Below are 24438 nucleotides of genomic sequence, written 5' to 3'. Positions count from 1 at the left end.
TCAGTTAAGCATCTGACTCTTGGTTTCAGCTCAGGTCGTGATCTCATAGTTTGTGAGTTCAGGCCCCACATCGGGCTCCACACTAACAGCTCAAAATCTAGAGTCATGTGGGGGCGCCTGGGTGGCTCAGTCGGTTGAGCATCCGACTTCGGCTCAGGTCATGATCTCGCGGTCCGTGAGTTTGAGCCCTGCATTGGGTCTGTGCTGACAGATCAGAGCCTGGAGCCTGTTTCGGTTTCTGTGTCTCCCTCTCTCTCTGACCCTCCCCCATTCATGCTCTGTCTCTCTCTATCTCAAAAATAAATAAATGTTAAAAAAATTTAATTAAAAAAAAATCTAGAGTCATGTGTTCTTCCAACTGAGCCATTTAAGCACCCTTCAATCTTTATACTGTAACATCTTAAGGCACTGTTAGTCTTATTTCAAATCTTTAGAGAAGTAAACTAAATAGCTCTGTCAGAGCCAGGACTGCACTGCAGGTCTTACTTCTGGATGCTGGAAAGACTGATGAGTTGCCTGAGTGGCTCATCCAAGATTAGATGTTTAACTGGGTGATATTCCTTGCTGTATTTTAGGCCTTATGACTATCTTACTCCAGGAAAGAGAACTTCTCAATCTTTGGATATTCTCTAAGGCAAAACTGATCATGTTATTCTCTGGCTAAAGATGCTTTATTGTTGTTTAGATCAGAATTTTAGAGCACTCCCTGAAAGTGATGGGTCTTTGGAGAAAAGGCTGTAGTTAAGTAAGTTTGGGAGAGAATATTGACCAGTTCCCCTTTGTATTTTTATGGTGGACCACAATTCTCTTCCTTGCACTGGCCGCACAGATGTAGGCCATTGCCAGTGCACTCGGCTTATTTCCCCCGGTCTTCCTCAAGGAAGGAAGGTCAACCCTGAGTCAGGTTGACCACTTGGTTGCTGCTTCTCTGTTACTGCCGGCTGGTTTCACATGTGCTGCCAACATCATCTGCCTCTCTCCCCCAAAGAATGATTGTACTTATTCTGACAGTATCCTTGTGGAGAAAAAAAAAAAGTCCTGTTTTTGTTTTTAATTTCAAAGGTGATACATTTAAATAATAACAATACAGAATTGCAAAAAGTGGAAGTCCTGGAATTGCACCCTGAAATCCTACTTTTTAGAGATAACTGTTATTAACAGTGTGATATGTTACCTCTTAAATCTCTTTTCTTTTTCTCACTCTGCCAAGTTTCTCTCTTTTTCTTTTTATTTATTTTGAGAGAGGTAGTGTATATGCATGTGAGTAGAGGAGGAGCAGAGAGAGAGAATCCCAAGCAGACTCTGCACTGTCCACACAGAGCCCGATGCACAAGGCTCAATCTCACAAACCCACAAACTGTGAGATCATGACCTGAGCTGAAATCAAAAGTTGGTCGCTCAACAGATTGGTTCACCCAGGCGCTCCAGCCAGGTCTCTTCTGAGCCACAGCTGAATCTTCTAAGTCCCATTTGTCCAGTCGTCTTCAGAATATTGTGAGTGTTAACTTACCAAGCCTCTGTTTCTGTTTGCCCGGATTGCTTGTGGAAGTCTAAGCCTTCCCCACCCATCTCCTGAGTTCTCATTCTCTCTCCCTCTCATAACAGTTTTATGTTTGGGGATTTATTGAGCCAGCGATGTGGGGTATGTTTCCCTGGTGCTTCAGTGCAAGTTGCTCTGGAAAGCAGATTCGAATGGCCCCTGCAGCTGCTCTGTCGCATTCCCAGTGGGCTCCTGAAGATTCTGTTACTGACCACTAGTTCACTAAGTTATTGTAAAAGGTTGCAACTCTGGAACAGGCTGATGGAAGAGATTGCTTCCTAATACTAGATTTCACAGTGATTTTTTTTGGATGAAACCAAAAGCACAAGCAACTAAAACAAAAATAGACGAATGGGATATCAAACTAAAAAGCTTCAGCACAGCCAAGGAAACAAGAATGAAGAGACAACGTACAGATTAGGAGAAAATATTTCCAAGTCACCTATCCATTAGGGGATTAATATCCAGAATGTATAAAGAACTTCCTTCCATCTTTTTGTCCATCTTTTCCAGTTTTACTGCCTTCCTTTTGTGTTCCACAGAAATCTGTTCTCATCTTCAGATGCAACCAAAGCATCTCTTCTTGACTCCCCCCCCACCCCCCCGCCCCAGCCCTGTTGGTTTAGCTGAATCTTTTTTTCTTTGTGCCTCTTGTTTCTGTAAGCGACTGTCTTCCTTGGTAGATAGCAAGCTCCTCAAGGAAAGTATCTCCTTGGTTTTGTACTCCTGGAACTTAACAGCATCTGGCTTCTAGTGAGAGGTCAATAAATGTTTATTGAAAACTAGTGCATTTTCAGTGGAAAACACTTGCAATAAGTACCTATGGTTTTGTATTCTCTTAGACATCTCATGCCATTGTCCTGGTTCCTAAATTTGAACAGGATACAGTCTTAGGATTGGGTAGCTTCACTATTTGTCTCTTTATTCTCAGACCCTTGGAAATTCCTGTTGTATTCTGCTGGCCTGTCTCAAAGTGGAAAAGCATACTTTGAAATCCTCACCAACAAATGAAAAAAATTTCTTTTTCTGAAGGTTTGCCCTGAGGTATTTCAAGGACACTTCTCCAGTCTTCCAAAGACTCTTCCTAGAGAGTTCAGATGCTAATCCAGTCCGCTATGGGCGCAGGCGGATGAAGCTCCGGGACCTAATGGAAGCAGCTTACAAGTTTCTGCAGAACGAGCAGTCTGTGTTCCGGGAGCTCTGGGACTGGAGTGTGTGTGTCCCTCTCCTCAGAAGCCATGACACCTTGGTCCGCTGGTGTGTAGCTCCTGGAATTTTCTGGTGCTTCAAGTGTGGGGGTGGTATAAGGAGTGTAGAGTTCTGTGATGAGGCAGGAAAGGAAGCTATGTAAAATGTGTTGTTTTTGTTCTGGTGCCTTTTGGGTTCCTTGTCCCTTTGCTTAATCATGCATCTCCTCAGTGGCAAATGAGATGATACTTAATGGAGTTCTACCTTTTTCAAGTTCTATCAGGTGAATTCATCATACTTGATTTGTATTTTCTACTCTCAAATGTATTGAAATGTATTAATTCTATAAGATTTCCTTTTTTTCTTTTTAAAGTTTTTCTTTTTTTAAGTTTTTAGTAATCTCTACACCCAACATGGGGCTCGAACTTAGAACCCTGAAATCAAGAGTTGCATGCTCTACCCACTAAGCCAGCCAGGCGCTCCTAAGATTCCCTTTTCTAATGTTTAGTTGGCGAGAAAATTTTCTTTTTTCTTGAGAATCAATTGCTTTTCCTAAGTTTATGTATACTTTGGTTTTCTCCAGGTACACAGCCAATTGTCTTGCTTTGGTCACCTGTATGAATGAAGAGCACAAGTTATCATTCCTTAAGAAGATTTTTAATAGTGAGGAACTGATCCATTTCAGGTTAAGGTAAGAAGGAGGATTCCTGGAGATCTTGATGTAGCTTTACTGTGCATTAAAGTAACTAATGAGATACTCATTTTCCTCAGGTTATTAGAAGAGGCCCAGCTGCAGGACTTGGAGAAGGCCTTGGTTTTGGCTAATCCAGAAGCCTCCCTTTGGCGTAAGGAGAAAGAGCTGCAGTACTTACAGGGCCATCTTGTTTCAGCTGATCTCTCTGCCAGGGTGACTGCTGTCTGTGGCGTGGTGCTGCCTGGGCAGCCACCAGCCCCTGGAGAGCAGGTATATTGGCATTAGTGGGATGTGTGTCCTCTTCTCCCCTCTTAAACATTGAGTGTGCTTTTTTCCTTGGCTGGACTGTGTGTTATAGGTGTGAGCCAAGTTGAGTTTTCCAAATTGCTGTTCCATGTACAGAACTATTCAGAACAGATTAAGGAAAATTTACCCAGGGTCCTCTTTCTTCTCTGATAGTTTCTTTGTCTCTGTTTGATGTTAAATTAGAAAGTCTAATGATGTCGATGTGATGCTTTTAACGTTAGCAAAGCACTTCCATATACTCTCTTATTTACTTGCTACAGTAACTCTGTGAGGTTGGGTAGCGCATGTTGTGATACCATATTTATGTAAAACAAAGGTAGAATGACTGGCCCGGAGACCCATGGTCTGCCCTTTGTAGAGACGGTGCCAGGCCCAGGTATAACTCCCAGCAACCTCTTTTTTTCCGAATATTCTTTTTGCTTGTTAGGTAGGAGACTAGTAACTGTAGTGAGCTTTCCCCCTGTCATATGAAATGAGCTTCTTTCCAACAATATGGCTCCAGACCCACACTTTGGAAAAGCTTATAGATCAAAATCTAGCTCTGTAATCTGAAGCTATTTGCAGCCAGTTTTTAGTTAGTTGTCACTTTGTGTGATGGTCAGGTTCACCCAGTTTTCTTTTTGGAAGAAGACCTGGGTCATTCCTTGAACCATTGGTTTATCCATTAGGTAGTACAGTTTAAAAAAAAAAAAAGCATAATATGCATTTTAAAAATGCACATCTTAAATGTACAGCTCAATGATTATTCATAAACTGAATATATCTACGTACCTAGCACTAGGACACCAGCGCTTCCGCAGGCCCTTGTGTTTCCCTCTAGTCACTAAGATCCCCCAAACCCTAACCATTTTTCTAATATAGATAAGGTTTGGAGCATTAGAATTTTAACATAGGGAAAGATTCTAGTTGTGGTAGGTTTGATGTTGAGTACCAGTGGCTAGGCACTGGGGCAGAAGTACAGAATGGTGCTATGGCCCAGCCTCCCTGCTAAGTTGCTGAGAGTAACAGCTCTGCAGAGAGCTCAGGAACTTCGGCCCTGAATCTCATTTTGTCTTCACATATCTATAGGAGACTAGCCATGTTTGAGAAGTTACTATTCCTTAAAAGTTCTTAAAATTCCACTTTTCCAAGAGATCTTTTTTCCTATATTATATTAGGTACATTATTATTTGAAATTCTTTTTAATGCAGTAAAATACAACATTTACCATCTTAAACTTTTTTTTAATAAGTAAACTCTATCCCCACCCTGAGGCTTGAACTCACAACCCTGAGATCGAGAGTCATATGCTCTACTGTCTGAGCCAGCCAGGCGCCCCAACCATCTTAAACATTTTTAAGTATGCACTTCAGTGGTAAATATATTCACATTGTTGTGTGAATAAACTCCAGAACTTTTTCATCTTGCAAAGCTGAAACTCTATCCATTAAACATATTGGGAGCAGTTATTATTTTTCACATTTTCACATTTTGTTATGGAAAATATCAAACATATTCCAAAGTAGAAAAAGTAGTGTGATGAATCCCCATGTACCCATCACTTGGCTTCAGTAATTATAAATTTATGGTTAATTATCTTTCATTTATATTACTGCATACTCTCCCCACACCATCTTATTTTGAAGCAACTTTCAGATGTCACATCATTTCGTGCCTAAATATTTCAATATGTATAAAGGAAAAGAACTTTAAAAAAGCCATTATTCTTTATTACACCTGAAAAAAATGTAACAATTTTATAATACAAAACATCGTTTTAGTGTTCATACTTCCCTGATTTGATTTCCCTGATTTGTAAATAGTTGTGTGCATTCTTTTTTTTTTTTTTTTTTAAGTAGGCTCCGTGCCCAACATGCAGCTTGAGACCAAGACACATACTGTTACTGACTGAGCCCGCCATGCACCCCTATTGTTTACATTCTTTTTTTTTTTTAATTTTTTTTTTTAACATTTATTTATTTTTTGAGACAGAGAGAGACAGAGCATGAACGGGGGAGGGTCAGAGAGAGGGAGACACAGAATCTGAAACAGGCTCCAGGCTCTGAGCTGTCAGCACAGAGCCCGACGCGGGGCTCGAACTCACGGACCACGAGATCATGACCTGAGCTGAAATGGGCCGCTTAACCGACTGAGCCACCCAGGCGCCCCTATTGTTTACATTCTTGATCTTAGATAACAAAATCTTAGAATGTGGCGAGAGGAAGGAAAACAAATAAAAATCTCTTCATGAGATTAGGTTTGCCCCCATCCCTCATGTGTCAACTTTTTTGACTTCTTAAACTTTGGGAGACTTTCCTTAAATTTGTTAGCAAATTTGTGCCAGGAGGAAAAAGATCCTATTTTGGATAACCTACCTACGGTTACTATAGTTCTGATACTAGTAATTTAGAGGTTTATGTAAAGGTCAGTGGAAGCATTGTTGTAGAAACTAATGTGTACCCTTTGGAGGAAAGACTGTTGACATGCCTTTTATTTTTCACTTGCCTCCTTAGGCTAGTAACAGAAGTTCTTCTCGTGAACAGGAGCTGGCCTTTAGGTCTTATGTGCTGGTTGATTCAATCTGCAAAAATCTTCAGACGCTGGCTATGGCAGTGGCTTCTCAGAATGCTGTGTTGTTGGAAGGACCGATAGGATGTGGCAAAACTTCCTTAGTTGAATACTTAGGTGCAATGACGGGTAGAAGGAAGCCCCCTCAGCTTCTTAAAGTCCAGCTTGGAGATCAGACCGACAGTAAGGTAATTAAGAAATGGCAGGTTTTGGTGGATTAGCATGCTTATAAATGTTTGCATTAAAGTATTGTTTTTGCTAAGGGATGTGAGAATAGTCCTTGGTCTTCTTCATAACTGATGTACCAAGCTGTAAAAACCTCAAGTGCCTGCTTATTTCTGTATAGAAGTTTAACCATTAATCAAAGGTTATAGCAATTGGTATCTCAGATGTGTGGTGTCAGTAATTACTTTAACCTCTTCCTGTAGATGCTGTTGGGAATGTATCGCTGCACAGATGTCCCGGGAGAGTTTGTGTGGCAACCTGGTACCCTGACACAGGCAGCCACAAAGGGACACTGGATCCTTCTGGAGGATATTGACTATGCCCCTTTAGATGTGGTATGTCATCTCACTAATTATTTGCTGATTCTACCTTTGAAGAGCATTTGGTTAATAGTGATTCTGCGAGGTGTTTGATTTGAGATGGTATGTTTTGCAAGAAGCTCATTCATGGTTGCCTACCTAACCTGGTTTGAGGTAGGATTACTTGGCTTGTCTCTTTTTTGATAGAAAATTGATAAAATTCCACTGGTGCTGTTTCATTCAGTAGAGTAGTCCCCCCTTATCTGCCGTTCAGTTACCTGTGGTTACCCACGGTCCTGAAGCAAGTGATTCTCCTCCTGTGTCTTCAGAAGGTTAGTAGTAGCCTGACGCTATGTCACAGTGCCTCGGTCATTCACCTCACTGTTACCTAGGCATTTTATCATCTTTCATCTCCACAAGAAGGGTAAGTACAGTACAATAAGATACTTTGAGAAAGAGAGACTCCATTCACATATCTTTTTTATAGTATATTGTTAGAATTACTCTATTTTACTGTTAGTTATTGTTGTTAATCTCTTACCTTGCCAGTTTATGTTAAACTTTATCATAGGTATGTTTCTGTAAGAAAAAGTATACTGTAAATAGGGATCTGTATTATCCACAATTTCAAACATCCACCAGGGGTGTTGAAACATACACTGTGTGGATAGGGGAAACTACTATAATCGGATATGTGACCAATTTCACTGTAGTTTTTTCCTCCTTTAGTTAAATTATGTGACTAGTTTCATAACCTTTCCAAGAATAGGCCTTGTGGGAAACATCTTACCAATGTTACAGATACACTGAGAACTTTGAGACCCTACTTCCTAGCTATGGCATCCATAGAGCAGTGGGCTGAGGACAGATGAAGAAGAGATGATGTAACAAGAGTATCTTGTTTTGGTTTCATTAAGGAAAATCTACTGGACGTATATTTTTATTTAAAAAAATTTTTTTTTTTCAACGTTTTTTATTTATTTTTTTTTGGGACAGAGAGAGACAGAGCATGAACGGGGGAGGGGCAGAGAGAGAGGGAGACACAGAATCGGAAACAGGCTCCAGGCTCCGAGCCATCAGCCCAGAGCCTGACGCGGGGCTCGAACTCACGGACCGCGAGATCGTGACCTGGCTGAAGTCGGACACTTAACCGACTGCGCCACCCAGGCGCCCCTATTTTTATTTTTTAAAGATTACTTTTCTATGTGTATCAAAATAGCTATGCAGGCAGTCCATGTTTCCTCTATATTTTGTAAAGTATGACAAAAAAATGTATTGCAGAATGAAAAATTCTTCCTTGGGCACATTTTCCTGAGATTGGTTTTAATTTTTTTTTTTTTTTTTTAATCATGAACCCTAAAGTACCTTTTGGATAGGAGAATAACGTGAGAGTGTGTGTGTGTTTGTATGTGTAGGTTTAGGAAAATATGAAGGGGAAGGAGTAGCTATAAATACATGTGTATTGCGATGATTTTACAGTCTGATGAAGTAAAGATGTAATGGAATTACTGGCCCAGGTAGGGCCTCATAATATGGTTACCATGTTCTAGGGTCTCTGTCTCTCTCTCTCCCTTTTGTTTTGTTTTGTTTTGTTTTTTGTTTTGTTTCTTGAGTCTCATTGACATACCATGTTCTAAGGTCTTAATGCTCAGTTTTATAGGACCGGAAACTTAGTTTTCTTAATAAGCTCAGAGCTAAGGCTGACTCCTACAAATGAGACTTAATAATACAACTGAAATATAAACCACATGGCCAAATATTTGCTGAGGGTTTTCACTTTCTTTTCTGTTTTCTTCTTCATTTTTTTTTTCCTCCTCTCCACACCAAAACTAAGGCTTTTCATTTTCTAATGCTGTCTTCCCTGGCATGTTTTTTAGATACCAGGGTACCTGGGAAGTCATTAGGATTATGGATTGTGGAATTAGAGCCAAAGAAGATAGATGAACATAAGAGATAGTCCATCCAGGCCATGATGGAGCCTAGGGATCCATCCCTGTCCTATAGTTAATTATATTCCTTGATGACCAGGTCCTGATTCAAGACCAAACTGACAGTTTCTATCTTGGTCTCCCTTTGCCAATATTTGATAAACATCATAAAATTCTACATTGAGTCCCATTTTGTATAGACTGGACTCTTTGGACTTCTTACTTTGGTTTTTCTTTTTAAACTTCCTGTATAAACTCATGTTCCCTAGATCCATATGTCTCGTCCACCTTTTTGTCGGAAATATCTACTTGAATGTCCCTTAGCTGGTGGAAGTTCAAGATGTCCAAAATGGAGCTTGTCTGCTTGTTCTCAGAACAACCTTTTCTGCCACAGTTAGCAAGCCAGAAGTTTGATGTATCCTAGTCAGCACAGGAGACCCCTAGTCATTTATCTCTAAGTTTTGTAGTTTTCCACTACTTCATATGCACATTCTGCCCTAACAACAGAATCCTTTTATGACATACTCTTAGGAACAAAGACTTTTATCCATTTGAATATTTTTACATGGAGTTTAGTTTGTGCCATTTCTCTCCCACCAAACCTGGCTAATTCTTGGTCAGATTTAAGACTGAGTGAATATCATTACCTCTGGGATGGCTTCACTGCCCTGCTTCTACACCATTCCATTCTGATTCATAGCCACCCTCTATCTTCAGCTCTGGGGTCATGCTGTATGGTGGTTTGCATGGCTATTCCATCAGATGCTCGGCTGTAAAACCTCAGTCATGCCTGGATTTTTAGTGTCTGGCTTGTTTCTAGTCCATAGTAGGCACTTAGTGAATGTTGAATGAATAAATCATTCTGTCAGAGTATAGGTGGCTCAGACATTCCTACCTGCCTTTTGGACTCAGTTCATGCTATGAGAATTAAGGTTTCCTTTACAGATGTGCTCATCATTTGGAGAGAAGGGTTTATTGTTGTTGTTGTTGCTTTAATAGCTTTATCAGTGGGGTTTTGTGATTTAGGTTTCTGTGCTGATCCCTCTCTTGGAGAACGGAGAGCTCTTGATTCCCGGCCGAGGTGACTGTCTGAAAGTGGCTCCTGGATTTCAGTTCTTTGCAACTAGGAGGTATGTCCTATTAACCTTTCTGTTTCCACTGTGGAGGCTTTTCCTCATACATTCCCACACTAGAGTCCAAAATCCCTGGAATAGAGTTTCCTGGGCCCACCTTAAGCAAGTGATGATAGATCCAATTTTCATTCCTTACTTATTTTTAAAAATACCTGATTCTATATCAGCACTCTCTATTTTGTTCTGTTGTTCATTTGTCTTTACACCATTTGTCTTTGATTACTGGAGGTTTTTTTTTTGTTTGTTGGTTTGTTTTTAATTTTTAGAGAAAGAGAGTGCTCTAGTGGGGGAGAGGGTCAGAGAGAGAGAGTGGCAGAGAAAATCTTAAGCAGGCTGCAAACTCAGCACAGAGCATGACATGGGGCTTGATCCCACAAGCTGTGATCCTGACCTGAGCTGAAATCAAGAGTTGGATGCTTAATCAACTAAGCCACCCAGGTGCCCCTGTAGCTTTTTAAAATTTAAGTAGGCTCCGTGCCCAACATGGGGCTTGAACTCACAACCTGCAGATCAAGAATTGCATATTGTACTGACTGAGCCAGCTAGGTGCCCCTTTATTCCTATTTTAAATAGAGATAATTAAATCAGAAAATGAGAGGGGTTTTTTTCCCCCCACTTAAAAATATCCAGTTTTTTAAAACTACACCTTGTTTCATGTTTTCAGAAATAATCACCAGTGGAACTGTTGTCAGACAGCCCTAGGTTTGAGTCCTGACACTACATTTTGTACTTGTGTGTATCTTGCTTGTCTGATAATGATGGGGCTAATAATACCTACTTTATGACTTGGTGTAGGTGGTAAAGATTAAATGAAATAACTTATGTTAAAGACTTTTCACATAATAAGTGCCCAACTAATGGCTAGCCACGATGATGGTGATGATGATGACCTGTAAATTTTAACCAGTGAAAAAATTGAACATAAGCATCAACAAAGGAATAAAACCTAAACGAATTTAGTATATGTTCTTGTCTATCTTTTATAACAACATGGATGTAGTGGTTTATTTCCTACTGCTAGTCTGTGTCTTTACAGCTTTCCCACGGTCTTAAACTGCCCAAGAATGACACTAATGTCACATTGTATTTTAGTGGTGGTTAAATTAGTGTTTGCCTCAGTGAACATTTACAGACGGAGGGTGGAGTTAACCTAAAGGTTTTCAAGGAGCACTTTGCTAGGCCTTGCTTTTTTTTTCCTAAATAACTGGTTTCATTCATAGAAACAGTGAAGTTCTTTCCTGCTATGTTCATGTCTCAGAAAGTCCTGGGACATCATAGAAAGGTGTCAGACAGACTTGAATTCAGTTGTTGGCTCTTCCATTTACAGTCATAGTTGAGTGATCAAAGGACCTTGCCGCCTCTTCTTAAAAAAAATTGTTTTTAATGTTTATTTTTGAGAGAGAGACAGAGCCAGGGAAGGACAGAGAGCGAGAGAGAGAGAGAGAGAGAGAGAGAGAGAGGGAGAGAGAGAGAGAGAGAGAGACAGAATCCAAAACAGTCTCCAGGCTCTGAGCCATCAGCACAGAGCCTGATGCAAGGCTTGAACTCATGAACTGTGAGATCATGACCTGAGCCGAAGTTGGACACTCAACCGACTGAGCTACCCAGGTGCCCCATCCTCCTTTATGCGTTAGAAGAAAAGTAGGGTACCATCTCCTTAGGAAGTTGTGAGGATTATGTGAAATGGCCTGGGTGTAGGCTTGTGGCTTGGCCAGAGTCTGTGTTTAATGAATATTCCTTCTTGAAAGTTTTAATAATTTTGGTATAGTAGCTTTTGGTAATAAGCAGTGAACTTTATTTTTTTTTAATGTTTATTCATTTTTGAGAGACAGAGCGCAAGTGGGGGAGGGACAGAGAGAGAGGGAGACACAGAAGCTGAAGTAGGTGCCAGGTTCTGAGCTGTCAGCACAGAGCCCACTGCAGGGCTCCAACCCCTGAACTGTGAGATCATGACCTGAGCCAAAGTCAGATGCTTAACCAACTGAGCCACCCAGGTGCCCCAGCAGTGAACTTACTTTTAATGCTAGCGGCCTTGGATTATGTTTTCTCTTTCCTAAAGTTATGTCTTAAGGAAGAGAAATGTGTATTAAAATACCTGATGGGGCACCTGGGTGGCTCAGTCAGTTAAGTGACTGACTTCCGCTTAGGTCATGCATGATCTTACGGTTTGTGAGTTGGAGCCCAGCGTTGTGCACTGTGCTGACAGCTCGGAGCCTGGAGCCTGCTCTGGATTCTGTGGCTTCCTCTCTCTCTGCCCCTCCTCACTTGTAGTCTATCTCTCTCAAAATAAATAAACACTAAAAATTTTTTTTTAATTAAAAAAATATCAAAACACCTGATAAAATCATTTGCAGTGATTAGAAAATGACTTGATTAACATTGAGCTACCACCTCACAGCAGTCAGTGTCTAAAATTAACAACTCAGGAAACAACATGCTGGCGGTGATGTGGAGAAACGGGAACCCTCTTACACTGGTTTTGGGAATGCAAACTGGTGCAGCTGCTTTGGAAAACAGTGTGGAGTTTCCTCAAAAAATTAAAAATAGAATTACCCTACAACCCAGCAATAGCACTTTGGATTTATCCAAAGGATAGAGGAGTGCTGATTCACAGGGGCACATGTACCCCAATGTTTATAGCAGTGCCATCAACAATAGGCAAATTCTGGAAAGAGCCCAAATGTCCATCAACTGATGAATGAATAAAGAAGTTGCGGTTTGTATATACAATGGAATACTACTTGGCAATGACAAGAATGAATTCCTGCCATTTGCAACAACGTGGCTGGAACTGGAGAGTATTGTGCTAAATGAAATAAGTCAGTCAGAGAAACACAGATACATGTTTTCACTCATGTGGAATTTGAGAATTCAACAGAAGACTATGGGGGAAGGGAAGGGGAAAAGATAGTTTCAAACAGAGAGGGAGGGAGGCAAACCATAAGAGACTCTTAAATACAGAGAACAAACAGGGTGGATGGGGAGGTGGCAGGAGGGAAGGGAAAAAAGGGTGATGGGCATTGAGGAGGGCACTTGTTGGGATGAGCACTGGGTGTTGTATATAAGTGATGAATCATGGGAATCTACTCCCGAAACCAAGAGTACACCGTGTGTACTGTATGTTAGTTGACTTGACAATATATCATATTTAGAAGAAAAAAATAAAATATATAGATTAAGAAAATAACTTGGTTAAAGCTCTATTGTACCCCCTTAGGAAAAGAGTCAGACTTGGGTCAGTTGGCAGCCTTTCATTTGTCTTCTGCCCTATGAGCCCAACATACTAGTATCTGGCACCAGAAGGGGTTGTGAGTATTATTCATATATGAGATATTGTCTAGCAAGGGCAACTAGAGGCATAATTAAAGATTAAAATTGGGGGGGCGCCTGGGTGGCTCAGTCGGTTGGGCGTCCGACTTCGGCTCAGGTCATGATCTCACGGTCCGTGAGTTCGAGCCCCGCGTCGGGCTCTGTGCTGACTGCTCAGAGCCTGGAGCCTGTTTCAGATTCTGTGTCTCCCTCTCTCTCTGACCCTCCCCCATTCATGCTCTCTCTCTCTGTCTCAAAAATAAATAAAAGTTTAAAAAAAAAAAAAGATTAAAATTGGGAATTTTGTGTAATTTTTTTTTTTTTATTTTGAAATACAGACTCTTGAGCTGTGGAGGAAATTGGTATCGACCTCTAAATAGTCATGCTGCTCTGCTAGACAAATATTGGACCAAAATTCACATGGATAACATGGATAAGAAAGAACTGAATGAGGTATGTAGTTATTAGTGAGAAAGTACAGATGCTTTTTGTCTTTAGTTTTTATTGTTAAAAGTTCCAGATATACATGTAAATAGAGGAAATGGTGTAATGAATCACCAAAATACTCATTAATAGTTAATGTACTAACATTTTACTGTACTAACTTCATCTGGTATTTATTTGCGAATATATTGGAAAGCAAACGTTTCATACTTATGCATCTCTAAAAACTTAAATTCATTTTCATGCGTAATCACAATAACTTTATTATACTCTATAAAATGAACAGTAATTCCTCAGTACCATTTTTTTTTAAGGTTTATTTATTTATTTTGAGAGAGAGTGCATGTGTGCAAGCATGAGCAGGCGATGGACAGAGAGAGAGGGAGAGAATCTCAAGCAGGTTCCTCACTGTTAGTGTAGAGCCTAAAGTAGGGCTCAAACCCACGAACTGTGAAATCATGACCTGAGCTGAGATCAAGAGTCAGACACTCAACTGACTGAGCCACCCAGGTGCCCCATCCTCATTACCATATAATTCTCAGACTGTATTTAAGTTTTCTCCGTTGTTTCCAAAGAACTTTTTTTGTTTGTTTACTGAGTTGTTTTGTAACTAATGTCTTTAACACCCAGCAACTTAGTGTACATTGTGTTCCGGGTATTAATGAAAATTGAGATAAATTATTAATTTTTTATTTTCCACATTGATTCACTTTAGTTTTTGCTGGTTATCCTTAATCATTATGAGGTATACCTCTCCTCACCCTGCTAACCTCTCATTTTCCCTTTGTATCTACTCCCTCATTTGGAAAGCTTCCTAATCTACAATGCTTCATCTTAGAGAAATGCATTGTCAGTGATCATTCAGGCATGGGAAGGATGGGAAGGATGCTTTACTCTTGGTATAAGTTTTTATTTAAATAAGTGACAAGACAACGTTATCAAATATTTTAGTTGTTTATTAGCAGAGGGGGTTTTTCAGGGCGGTATCTACTTCACCATATTACTGGAGAAGGCTTGATCGTGCAATCTCTCAGAAGCCTTGTCTTGCCAGTGTGATTTTTTTTTTTTTTATAACCCTGCAGCCTGTTTTGGACTTGTGAATTTCTTATCTCACTCTGGTTCCCAGGTGTCTTATCTCTGTGTATGTCTTTCCCCATTTTGCTGCCTGCAACAGTAGCCCCTCCAGTGTCCCCAGCATCCACTATGCCTGGCCGTTTGTAATTGTTTGATGTATTACTCTGTTATCATGCAGCTCTTTTCTTTTGCAGTTGTAGACCTTTGAATGTTTAGTTTTCATTCCTAAATTGCCATCTGTTCTTTAAAAAGGAGTCTGAAGTTCTCATTTAGGTGTGATTTTTTTTGGGGATTGAAAGGATCAGAACAACATTTACAGCTACTTTATTTTTTTTTCACTTGTTTTCTTTACTTAAAGTAAAAGCCAAAGCTCATCTTTCCATTTCTGTCATGAACAGCTGTGAGTCATTCTGTTCACAGGACGTACCATAGGAGCATTCACCTCATCACTTATATGAAGTATATCATATTTAAATAGTTGACCTTGAGAGGCTCACTTGTTATTTTTAAACTTCTGGACTTACTAATAAATTCTTACTCACCTGAATAAGTGACTGGTGGCGAAAACCTTGTGTATATTAGTTAGAAAATACAGTAATCTCCTATGCTGACCTCATGGGAAGTACAAGGAATTGCATTTCTATTGCTGTCACCCCCACTCATTTTATGCTTAGAAGGCTGTCTTTGATGTCCTGCTGAAATAACAAATTATATTTTAAAAATTAACTATTTATACACTTATATAATGGAATTACTACTCAGCGGTAAAAAGGATTAAACTAGTGATACATGAAGTGGTGTTTAGATGAATCTCAAAAACAATAGCTGAGTAAGAGAAACCAAACTACACGCTCCATCCTATATGATTACATGTATGTGACAGACTTGAAAGCAGAACCATAGGGATTGGATTCTCATTCCTGATTCCCACAGACAGGGGTGTGGGGGAAGGGACTGACTGCAGAAGCGACATGAGGGAACTTTTTGTTTAAGGGGTGATGAAAATAGTCTATATTTTGTGGTGACCAAGGTCATGAATATATATGACCAATTTTATAAATGTTCCATCCCTACACAAAAATTTATCTTCTGTATTTAAAAAACCTGTGCGTGTATCCATTTAACTGAATTTATTGATTTTGTTATTTTTCTGTTTTAATTTTTAATCCATATTCAATGTTTTCAGCAATATTTGTTGTAAAATCCTTCAATAAAACAACATGAAGAAGTAAAATCTATGAGATCTGCCACTTCAGATGACATTTGTTAAAAGGTTTTAGTTATCTTTGTAAATATGTGTATATTACGTATACAGAGTAAGTGCATCTTTCATATACAAATTGGAATGACAATATACCTTCAAGGTAACTTAAATGTATTGGATGACAATATTTCTTTTCTTTAAAAATTTTTTTTTGTATTAACTATACACCTGATGTGGGAACTGATGACCCCAAGATCAAGTGCCACATGTTCTACTAACTTAGCCAGCCTGGTGCCCCTGGATGACAGTATTTCTAATATATACATATTTCCCTTCCTTTTAAAATAGATTTGCCTGAATAAGTCCATATCATAAAACCTTGGAACCAATATCATGAGCACTAATTATCATTCTGCAGAAAATTTTCAATAGTTATTGAAGTGAATAGGACTACATCTTTTGCCTTTTAATTTCTGTTGTTTGCTTTTTTTAATTTTAATTTTATTTGTTTTAAAGTTTTTTTTTTTTTAAGTTTATTTATGTATTTCGAGAGAGACAGAGAGAGTGTACACGTGCAAGCAGGGGAGGGGCAGAGAGAAAGGGAGAGAGAGCATCCCAAGCAGGCACTGTGCTGTCAGCATAGAGCTGGAGGAGGGCCTTGAATCCACGAACTGCGAGATCATAACCTGAGCTGAAACCAAGAGTTGGACAGTCGGATGCCCAGCCGACTGAGCCACCCAGGTGCCCCTGTTGTTTGCTTTTTAAAGATCGATTGCTTTTTATCAGTACTTAACATTAATCGTTTTACTGTGGTTTGGTTTTACACACTTACTTTCTCTTTTCCTATTAACTGCTTCTGATTGCATCTGCTGAGAAATGACATAACAAACCTTACTAGAATTTTGTTTAAAATCAGAGTAAGTATTGGGGCGCCTTGGTGGCTCAGTCAGTTGAGCCTCTGTCTGACTCTTGGTTGTGGCTCAGGTCATGATCTCACCGCTTAGTGAGTTGAGCCCCGCATTTGGCTCTGTGCTGGCAGCGTGGAGCCTGCATGGGATTCTCTCTCCTTCCTCTCTCTCTGCCCCTCCCCAACTCACGATATTTCTATCTCTCAAAATAAAGTTAAAAATTAGAGTAAGTAGTACTTGCAGGATTTTTCAGTGAGTCAGTTCCTAGGGCTTGGATGTATATGTTGCTTGGACACCCTTTTACCATCTGGCTTCTACACCCTAGGTTGTGTAAATGGTGAGGTTGCCAGATAACTGCGTTTGGCTAGGAAAAAAGTTGTGGTCTTTGAGGGTGACAGGGGTGTGGGTATTGGCATAAGTTCTTACACAGTAGTTCCCCCTTATCCCTGTCACTTTTTGTTCTTTCAGCTACCCATGGTCAACCTCAGTCTAGATGGTCCTCCTTCTGATGTTGTCAGAAGGCCAGAAATAGCCTGACAGTATGTCACAATGCCTGTGTCATTCATCTCACTTTATCTCATGTAGGCATTTTATCACTTTACGTTATCATAGTACAAAATATATTGAATAAATTTCTTTTTTTTTTTAATTTTTAATGTTTTTATTTTTGAGAGAGAGACAGAGCGTGAGTGGGGAAGGGGCAGAGAGAAGGAGACACAGAATTGGAAGCAGGCTCTGTTCTGACAGCTCAGAGCCTGACGCGGGGCTGGAACTCACAAACTGTGAGATCATGACCTGAGCTGAAGTCGGACACTTAACCAACTGAGCCACCCAGGTGCCCCAGTACAAGATATACTGAGAGACCACATTCATATAATGTTTATTACAGCATATTGTTATAATTCTATTTTATTATTAATTATTGTTAACTTCTTACTATGCTTGATTTATAAATTAAACTTTATCATAGGAATGTCTGTTTTGGAAAAAAACATAGTATTTATAGGGTTTCATACTAACTGCAGTTTCACGTATCCACTGGGGGTCTTGGGACGTATCCCCTGTGGATGGGGGGGGACAACTGTACTTGGTACAAATTTTAGAGGGAAATTCATTTTTTGGTTGACTAATATCAGCAGGAGTTCACATGTGCTTTTAAAAATCACTGTGTCTGCTGCTAAATTTTCTTTGCTTTTTTTCCTCCCTCTGTCAGGTTCTTCAGAACAGATATCCCAGCCTCTTGGCAGTAACTGATCACTTGCTTGACATTTACATCCAAATTACTGGAGAGAAACATCACTCTCAGAATGATAGTTCTGTTACATGTGAACAGGCACCTGAGGAAGTTTCAGAAGCCAGAAGAGAAAACAAAGGACTAAGCCTTGAGGGAAGAGAGTTGTCTCTAAGGTACTGGATTAAACCTTGAGTGTATACGTATATATATTTTTAAATTTTAGAGTGAGAGAGAGTAGGGGAGAGGGGCAGAGGGAGAGAGAGAGATTCCTAAGCAGGCTCCATGCTCAGTGTGGAGCCCCACATGGGGCTCGATCCCACAACCCTGGGATCATGACCTGTGCCAAAATCAAGAGTCAGACACCCCACTGACTGAGCCACCCAGACAACTCAGGTTGATATTCTATTTATTCATCTTTTAAGTAGGCTCCATGCCCAATGTGTGGCTTGAACCCCTGACCCCAAGGTCAGGAGTCCCATACTCCACTGACTGAGCCAGCCAGGTGCCTCTTGAGTTGATGTTTTATTGATTGATTGATTGATTGATTTTTAATGATTATTTATTTTTGAGAGAGAGAGCGCTCAAGAGCGCAAATGGGGGAGGGGCAAGCAGAGAGGGGGACATAGAATCTGAAGCAGGCTCCAGGCACTGAGCTGTCTGCCCAGATCCTGATGCGGGGCTGTAACTCAACAAGCCATGAGATCATGACCTGAGCCAAAGTTGGGTCCTCAACCAACTGAGCCTCCCAGGCACCTCTTGAGTTGATATTGTAAAAATTCCTTCCCTTTAAAGTTCTTAGCAGCTAGCACTAAATGGCTATGAGGGGTCAGGTTTTGAAATTAGACCTGTGAACTGCTTCATGGTGTACGATCCTGTTTTCAGATCTTATAATCATTGAGAAGGCTTATTATAGGTAATGTTATTTTAGCTTTAAAAAGTAACTTTGGGGGCACCTGGCTGGCTCAGTTTAAGAGCATGGGACTCTTAAACTCAGAGTCATGAGTTCAAGTCCCATATTGGGCATGGAGCCTACTTAAAAAAAAATTTAAAAGAAAAAATAATAACTTTATTTAAAGAAAAATCTGTATTTAGTTGGGGGGGTGCAGAGAAAGGGAGAAGAATTCCAAATAGGCCCTGCGCAATCAGCATGGAGCCTGATGCACGGCTTGATCTCACAAACTGTGAGTCACATGCTTAACTGACTGAACCACCCAGGCACCCCCAAAAAATAACTTTAGAAGGTTGGGACTAGTTACTGACATAATTCTTTCACTAGCTTTTTTTGTTGTTGTTACATTTGGGGTCATAAATAAGACTTGGATTTTGCTTATATGTATGGGTTCTGGGCCTTTGCTTTCTTTTTTTTTTTTTCTTTTTTCTTTTTTCTTTTTTATTTTTTTTAATTTTTTTTTTCAACGTTTTTTATTTTTTTATTTTTGGGACAGAGAGAGACAGAGCATGAACGGGGGAGGGGCAGAGAGAGAGGGAGACACAGAATCGGAAACAGGCTCCAGGCTCCGAGCCATCAGCCCAGAGCCTGACGCGGGGCTCGAACTCACAGACCGTGAGATCGTGACCTGGCTGAAGTCGGACGCTTAACCGACTGCGCCACCCAGGCGCCCCCTTTGCTTTCTTTTCTTGATGGTTGACTTGCCCTTTGAGAAGTGAGCATTAGAAATGGACAGTTCCCCTCAGTTTGCTCTGAGAACTTATTGGCCACCCCTCAACCTTGTTTGGCATGGATTGGGGTAAAATGAATGATAGATCACTTCCTGGTAGGGGTAGGGAGTGGGACCCCCTCACTTATTCTTTCCACTGCTCTGTTTATTTTCACAATGTCAGAGTTACAGTGAGACTTGTCTGGTGTCTCCAGACTTAAGTGGATTGAATTTAACGCTGATGTCTTTGTTGTCTATGACCTATGGTCTTTTATTTCCTGGCTTTTTTTTTTTTTTTTTTTTTTTAAAGGGATCTACTGAATTGGTGTAATAGGATCGTTCATAGCTTTGACAGTCTGTCTTCATCAGCATCCTTAAATATTTTTCAAGAGGTAAGAGAATCTTCAGAATCTTCCTGTTTGTTTTCTCTGTACTCTATAAGGCTATTGATTTTCATTTTTATTTTCTGTCTCTTGGCTGCTATCAGGATTTTTCTTTTGTGTTTATTATTCCTAGCTAGTTAAAACCGAACTAATGTCTTAAAACTAATTGTGCATAATAAATGTTTGGTTTTGAAACAGGTTACTACTAATAACAAGTATAGTTTGGATAGAGTAAAACAGACACTGAAATTAAAGATAAATAAAAACAAAATCTCCCAGGTGATAAGAGTGTTGTAAAATGTAGCGTTTCTAAAATGTTTAGTATTTAAGGGTCCCTGGCTGGCCCAGTATAGCATCTTGATCTTGGGGTAGTGGTTTTGAGCCTCACATTGGGTGTGGTGCCTACTGAAAAAAATGTTCAATATTTATTCCTAGATATAATTTCATAGTCTGTCTGATAGAGTTTTATTTGTCTGATCCCTCCACTAGTCTCTGTAGGACCTTTTAACTTTGTTCAGAAAAATTTATGTGGGGGTTGCAAAGTATAGCCTTGTATGCGGGGCTTGGGGAAAAAATGTGTTATGTGGGAGTGAAACCCTATTGAATTACAACTCTGCCATATTTTAGATTTAGAGATTTGTTCCTGCCTGTTTAGGAATAAAAGTGATACTGCCTGAAGATCTGTGGGCTCTTAAAGCACTGACCACTTTTGATTAGAGTTTAGTCCCTGCAGCTGTTTCCAATTTAACACTTTATCTCCAGCTGCTTTTGGGGAGGGGTGCTTTTCCCATATTCTCCCCTCCTCAGTCTCCGTCCTCACTCTGCTCGCAAAAGCACCTCCCTTCCTGCACCTTCTCGTTCCCCAGGTTCACTTCTCTGCGCCGCATACCTGCTGAATTCTGTGGTTCAGGTTGTGCAGATTGTTCTGTTAATCCTCCAGTCAGTTTTCTAGGTGTGTAGGATGGTTTAGTGTTGGTCTGGCTGTATTTCATGGACGCGAGACACACAAAAAACTTCCATGCTGTTCACCATCTTGGCTCCTCTAACCACTTTTGATTATAAAGTGTTCTGGTTTCCGTTAGCTAGGATTGAGGAGAGTTTACAGTGTCTTGTTGTGTTTGGCAGTTAGCTTGAGTAGAAAGAAACCACATATGGAGTTCACACTTACGGGGAGCCGAACCTGAAATGCTGTGTGTCAGTCCTTGCTCGAATTTCGATCTTCTCTCCCATGAACTTGCCTTCTCATTCCCCAGATTTCTCATTTTTCTAAGAAAAAACTTTGTTTTTTATTTAAAAAAATTTTTTTTTAACATTTATTTATTGAGAAACAGAGACAGAGCATGAGCGGGGGAGGGGCAGAGAGAGAGGGAGACACAGAATCCGAAGCAGGCCCCAGGCTCTGAGCTGTCAGCACAGAGCCCGATGCAGGGCTTGAACCCATGAACCACAAGATCATGACCTGAGCCGAAGTTGGACACTTAACCAACTGAGCCACCCAGGCACCCCTGTTTTGTATTTTTAAAATAAAACTGTGGCATTAATAGGATTCCTATTATCTTTAGTCTCTGTTTTAGAATGTCATTCTGTGTGTTTGCATAGAACCACTTTATTGAGACATGATTCACATACAATAAAATCCACTCTTTTATTAAAGTTTGCAACTCAGCGTTTTTTACTGTATTCACAGAATTATGGAACCATCACCACTATCTAATTATAGAACTCTCTCTAATTGCATCACCCCAAAGGAAAATCATGTACCCATTAGCCATTATCCTCATTTTCCCCTCTCTATATCCCCTGGCAACCACTGATCTACCTTCTGTCTATAGATTAGCTAAATTTGGACATTTCATATAAATGGAATCATACGATACATGACTCTTTGTATCTGGCTTCTTTGACTCCGCTTATTTTCTCAGTTAATCCATGTTGTAGCATGAGTTAATACTTCATTCTTTTTTTTTGGCTGAATAACATTTTACTGTATCAATATATCACATTTTGTTTATCCATTTATTCGTTAATGGATATGTGGGTTATCTTTACCTTTTGGCTACCTGAATAATGCTGCCCTGAACATTTGTATACAAGTATTTTATTAATATAGAAACAGTATATATGTATTGTTGAAAATGGGAAAATATAGGAAAGCAAAGTGATAAAAATATTCTTTCATTCAGAGGTACTCCAGCACTTTTAACACCTTGGTGTATCTCCTTCCAGATATTTTTCCTCTTTTTTAAGATTTTATTTTTAAGTAATTTCTATATCTAATGTGGGGCTCAAACTCACAACCCAGATATCAAGAGTCACATGCATTACTGACTAAGCCAGCTAGGCGCTCCCAGATTTTTTTCTGTGCATATAAGCTTAAGAATGCTTTTACTATCAGGGTTCCCCTCTTTACAGATACTATCTTGTTTTTTTTTTTTTTTTTTTTTAATTTTATTTTTAATGTTTATTTGTTTTTGAGAGAGACCATGAGTGGGGAGGGGCAGAGAGAGAGGGAGACACAGAATCTGAAACAGGCTCCAGGCTCTGAGCTGTCAGCACAGACCCCAGCATGGGGCTTGAAGCCACAAACTGTGAGATCATGACCTGAACTGAAGTTGGATACTTAATTGACTGAGCCACCCAGGCACCCCTAGAGATATTATCTTGTTGAAGAGATCAGGCCCGTTTTGCAGAACGTTCCACCTTTTGGCTTTATCCTGTTGCTTCTTCATTGCTCTGACACCAGCTGGTGTTCTGTAATTCAATCCAGTTCTGATACTGACTATCTTGAGTTAGTGTAGACCCTACAGGTCAAGGGTGCAGTCCTCTAGAAGACTGCCCCCATTTTAGACTCAGGCTGCAAGTCTTGGTGGCTACTCTCACTTGTGACCTACCAACTATAAATTCAGGGGTTTCCATGACCGTGTCATGATCAGTAACCCACAGAACTCATTGAAAGCACTATACTTACAGTATACGTAATAGTTTTATTATAAAAGGTATAACTTAAAGACAGTCAGATGGAGGAGACAAAAAAGGCAAAGTTTCAAGGATCCTGATTATACAGGAGCTTCTGTTCCTTTGGAGTCAGGGTGTGCTGCCTTCCTGGTTCATCAGTATGTCCACCAACAAGGAGGTTCTCTGAACTTTGGATGTCCAGTGTTGTTGTTGTTGTTGTTGTTGTTGTTTTAATATTATTTATATTCAGAGAGATAGACCGTGAGTGGGGGAGGGACAGAGAGAATCCCAAGCAGGCTCCCTGCTGTCAGCTCAGAGCCCTGTGCGGGGCTCTATCTCATGAAATATGAGATCAGGACCTGAGCGGAAATCAAGACTTGGAAGCTTAACCAACTGAGCCACCCAAGGCTTTTATTGGGGTCTTCTGTCATTGTCCATATGATGGAGCTCAATCTCTAGCCCCTCCTCCCACTCCAGAGGGTAGAACTTTCAGCTCCACCCCTCCAGTAAGTGCTGGGTCTTTCTGGCCAGACCAGCCCCTCCCTTAAACTGCCTAAGGGTCCATCAGGAGTCACCTTTTTTATTAGCATAATAATATCATCCAAAGGGGCCCTAGTAAATAACAAAAAACACTTCTTACTCTTGGTAATTCCAAGGATTTTTGAAGCTCTGTGCCAGATACTAGGGACAAGGACTGGATAAGTTCCCTCTCTTTAAAAAATTTTTTTTTTAACATTTATTTATTATTGAGAGGCAGAGAGAGACAGAGCATGAGCATGGGAGGGGCAGAGAAGGGGGAGACATAGAATCTGAAGCAGGCTGCAGGCTCTGAGCTGTCAGCAGAGCCTGATGCATGGCTCAAACCCACAAACCGAGAGATCATGACCTGAGCCGAAGTCAGATGCTCAACCAACTGAACCACCCAAGCGCCCCAAATTTTATTGATATTTTAACATTTGGTGGTGGCAGAACCAAATGTATTCTTTGTTTGCCACACTCGTGGTATCCTTTCCGTTGTCATTTTATCTCTTATCTTTCCTGTAAATGGAAATTTAACAAATGCTCAATGTATTCAAATTCAGACCTTTTTTAAAAAAAATTTTGTTAATGTTTATTTATTTTTGAGACAGAGGGAGACAGTGCGAGTGGGGGAGGGACAGAGAGAGAAGGAGACACAGAATCTGAAACAGGCTTCAGGCTCTGAGCTGTCAGCACAGAGCCCGATGTGGGGCTTGAACCCATGAACTGTGAGATCATGACCTGAACCAAAGTCGGACGTTCAACCGACTGAGCCACCCAGGCGCCCCTCAAATTCAGACTTTTTTTGGGTAGACTCTTTTTTTGGTGGTGCTATGTACTTTATATTTCATTACATCAGGAGGCACATATCTGGTTGGCCTATCAGAAGT

General features: G+C 40.3%; 1 protein-coding gene across 1 annotated transcript in view; it reads left to right on the top strand.

The window, feature by feature from the left end:
- The window catches only part of MDN1 (midasin AAA ATPase 1), a 174473-nt gene that overhangs the window by 11986 nt on the left and 138049 nt on the right, over positions 1 to 24438 (top strand). The window contains exons 3-11 of the mRNA XM_049652926.1: positions 2573 to 2797; positions 3312 to 3419; positions 3500 to 3692; positions 6221 to 6463; positions 6704 to 6835; positions 9754 to 9857; positions 13508 to 13622; positions 18013 to 18206; positions 20002 to 20083. Of these exons, the coding sequence (XP_049508883.1) occupies positions 2573 to 2797; positions 3312 to 3419; positions 3500 to 3692; positions 6221 to 6463; positions 6704 to 6835; positions 9754 to 9857; positions 13508 to 13622; positions 18013 to 18206; positions 20002 to 20083 (1396 nt within the window). The remainder of the gene's footprint in view (positions 1 to 2572; positions 2798 to 3311; positions 3420 to 3499; positions 3693 to 6220; positions 6464 to 6703; positions 6836 to 9753; positions 9858 to 13507; positions 13623 to 18012; positions 18207 to 20001; positions 20084 to 24438) is intronic.

The sequence above is a fragment of the Panthera uncia genome (assembly GCF_023721935.1).
Source record: "Panthera uncia isolate 11264 chromosome B2 unlocalized genomic scaffold, Puncia_PCG_1.0 HiC_scaffold_24, whole genome shotgun sequence".
Taxonomy (NCBI): domain Eukaryota; kingdom Metazoa; phylum Chordata; class Mammalia; order Carnivora; family Felidae; genus Panthera; species Panthera uncia.
This window is presented reverse-complemented; position numbering and strand designations above follow the sequence as displayed.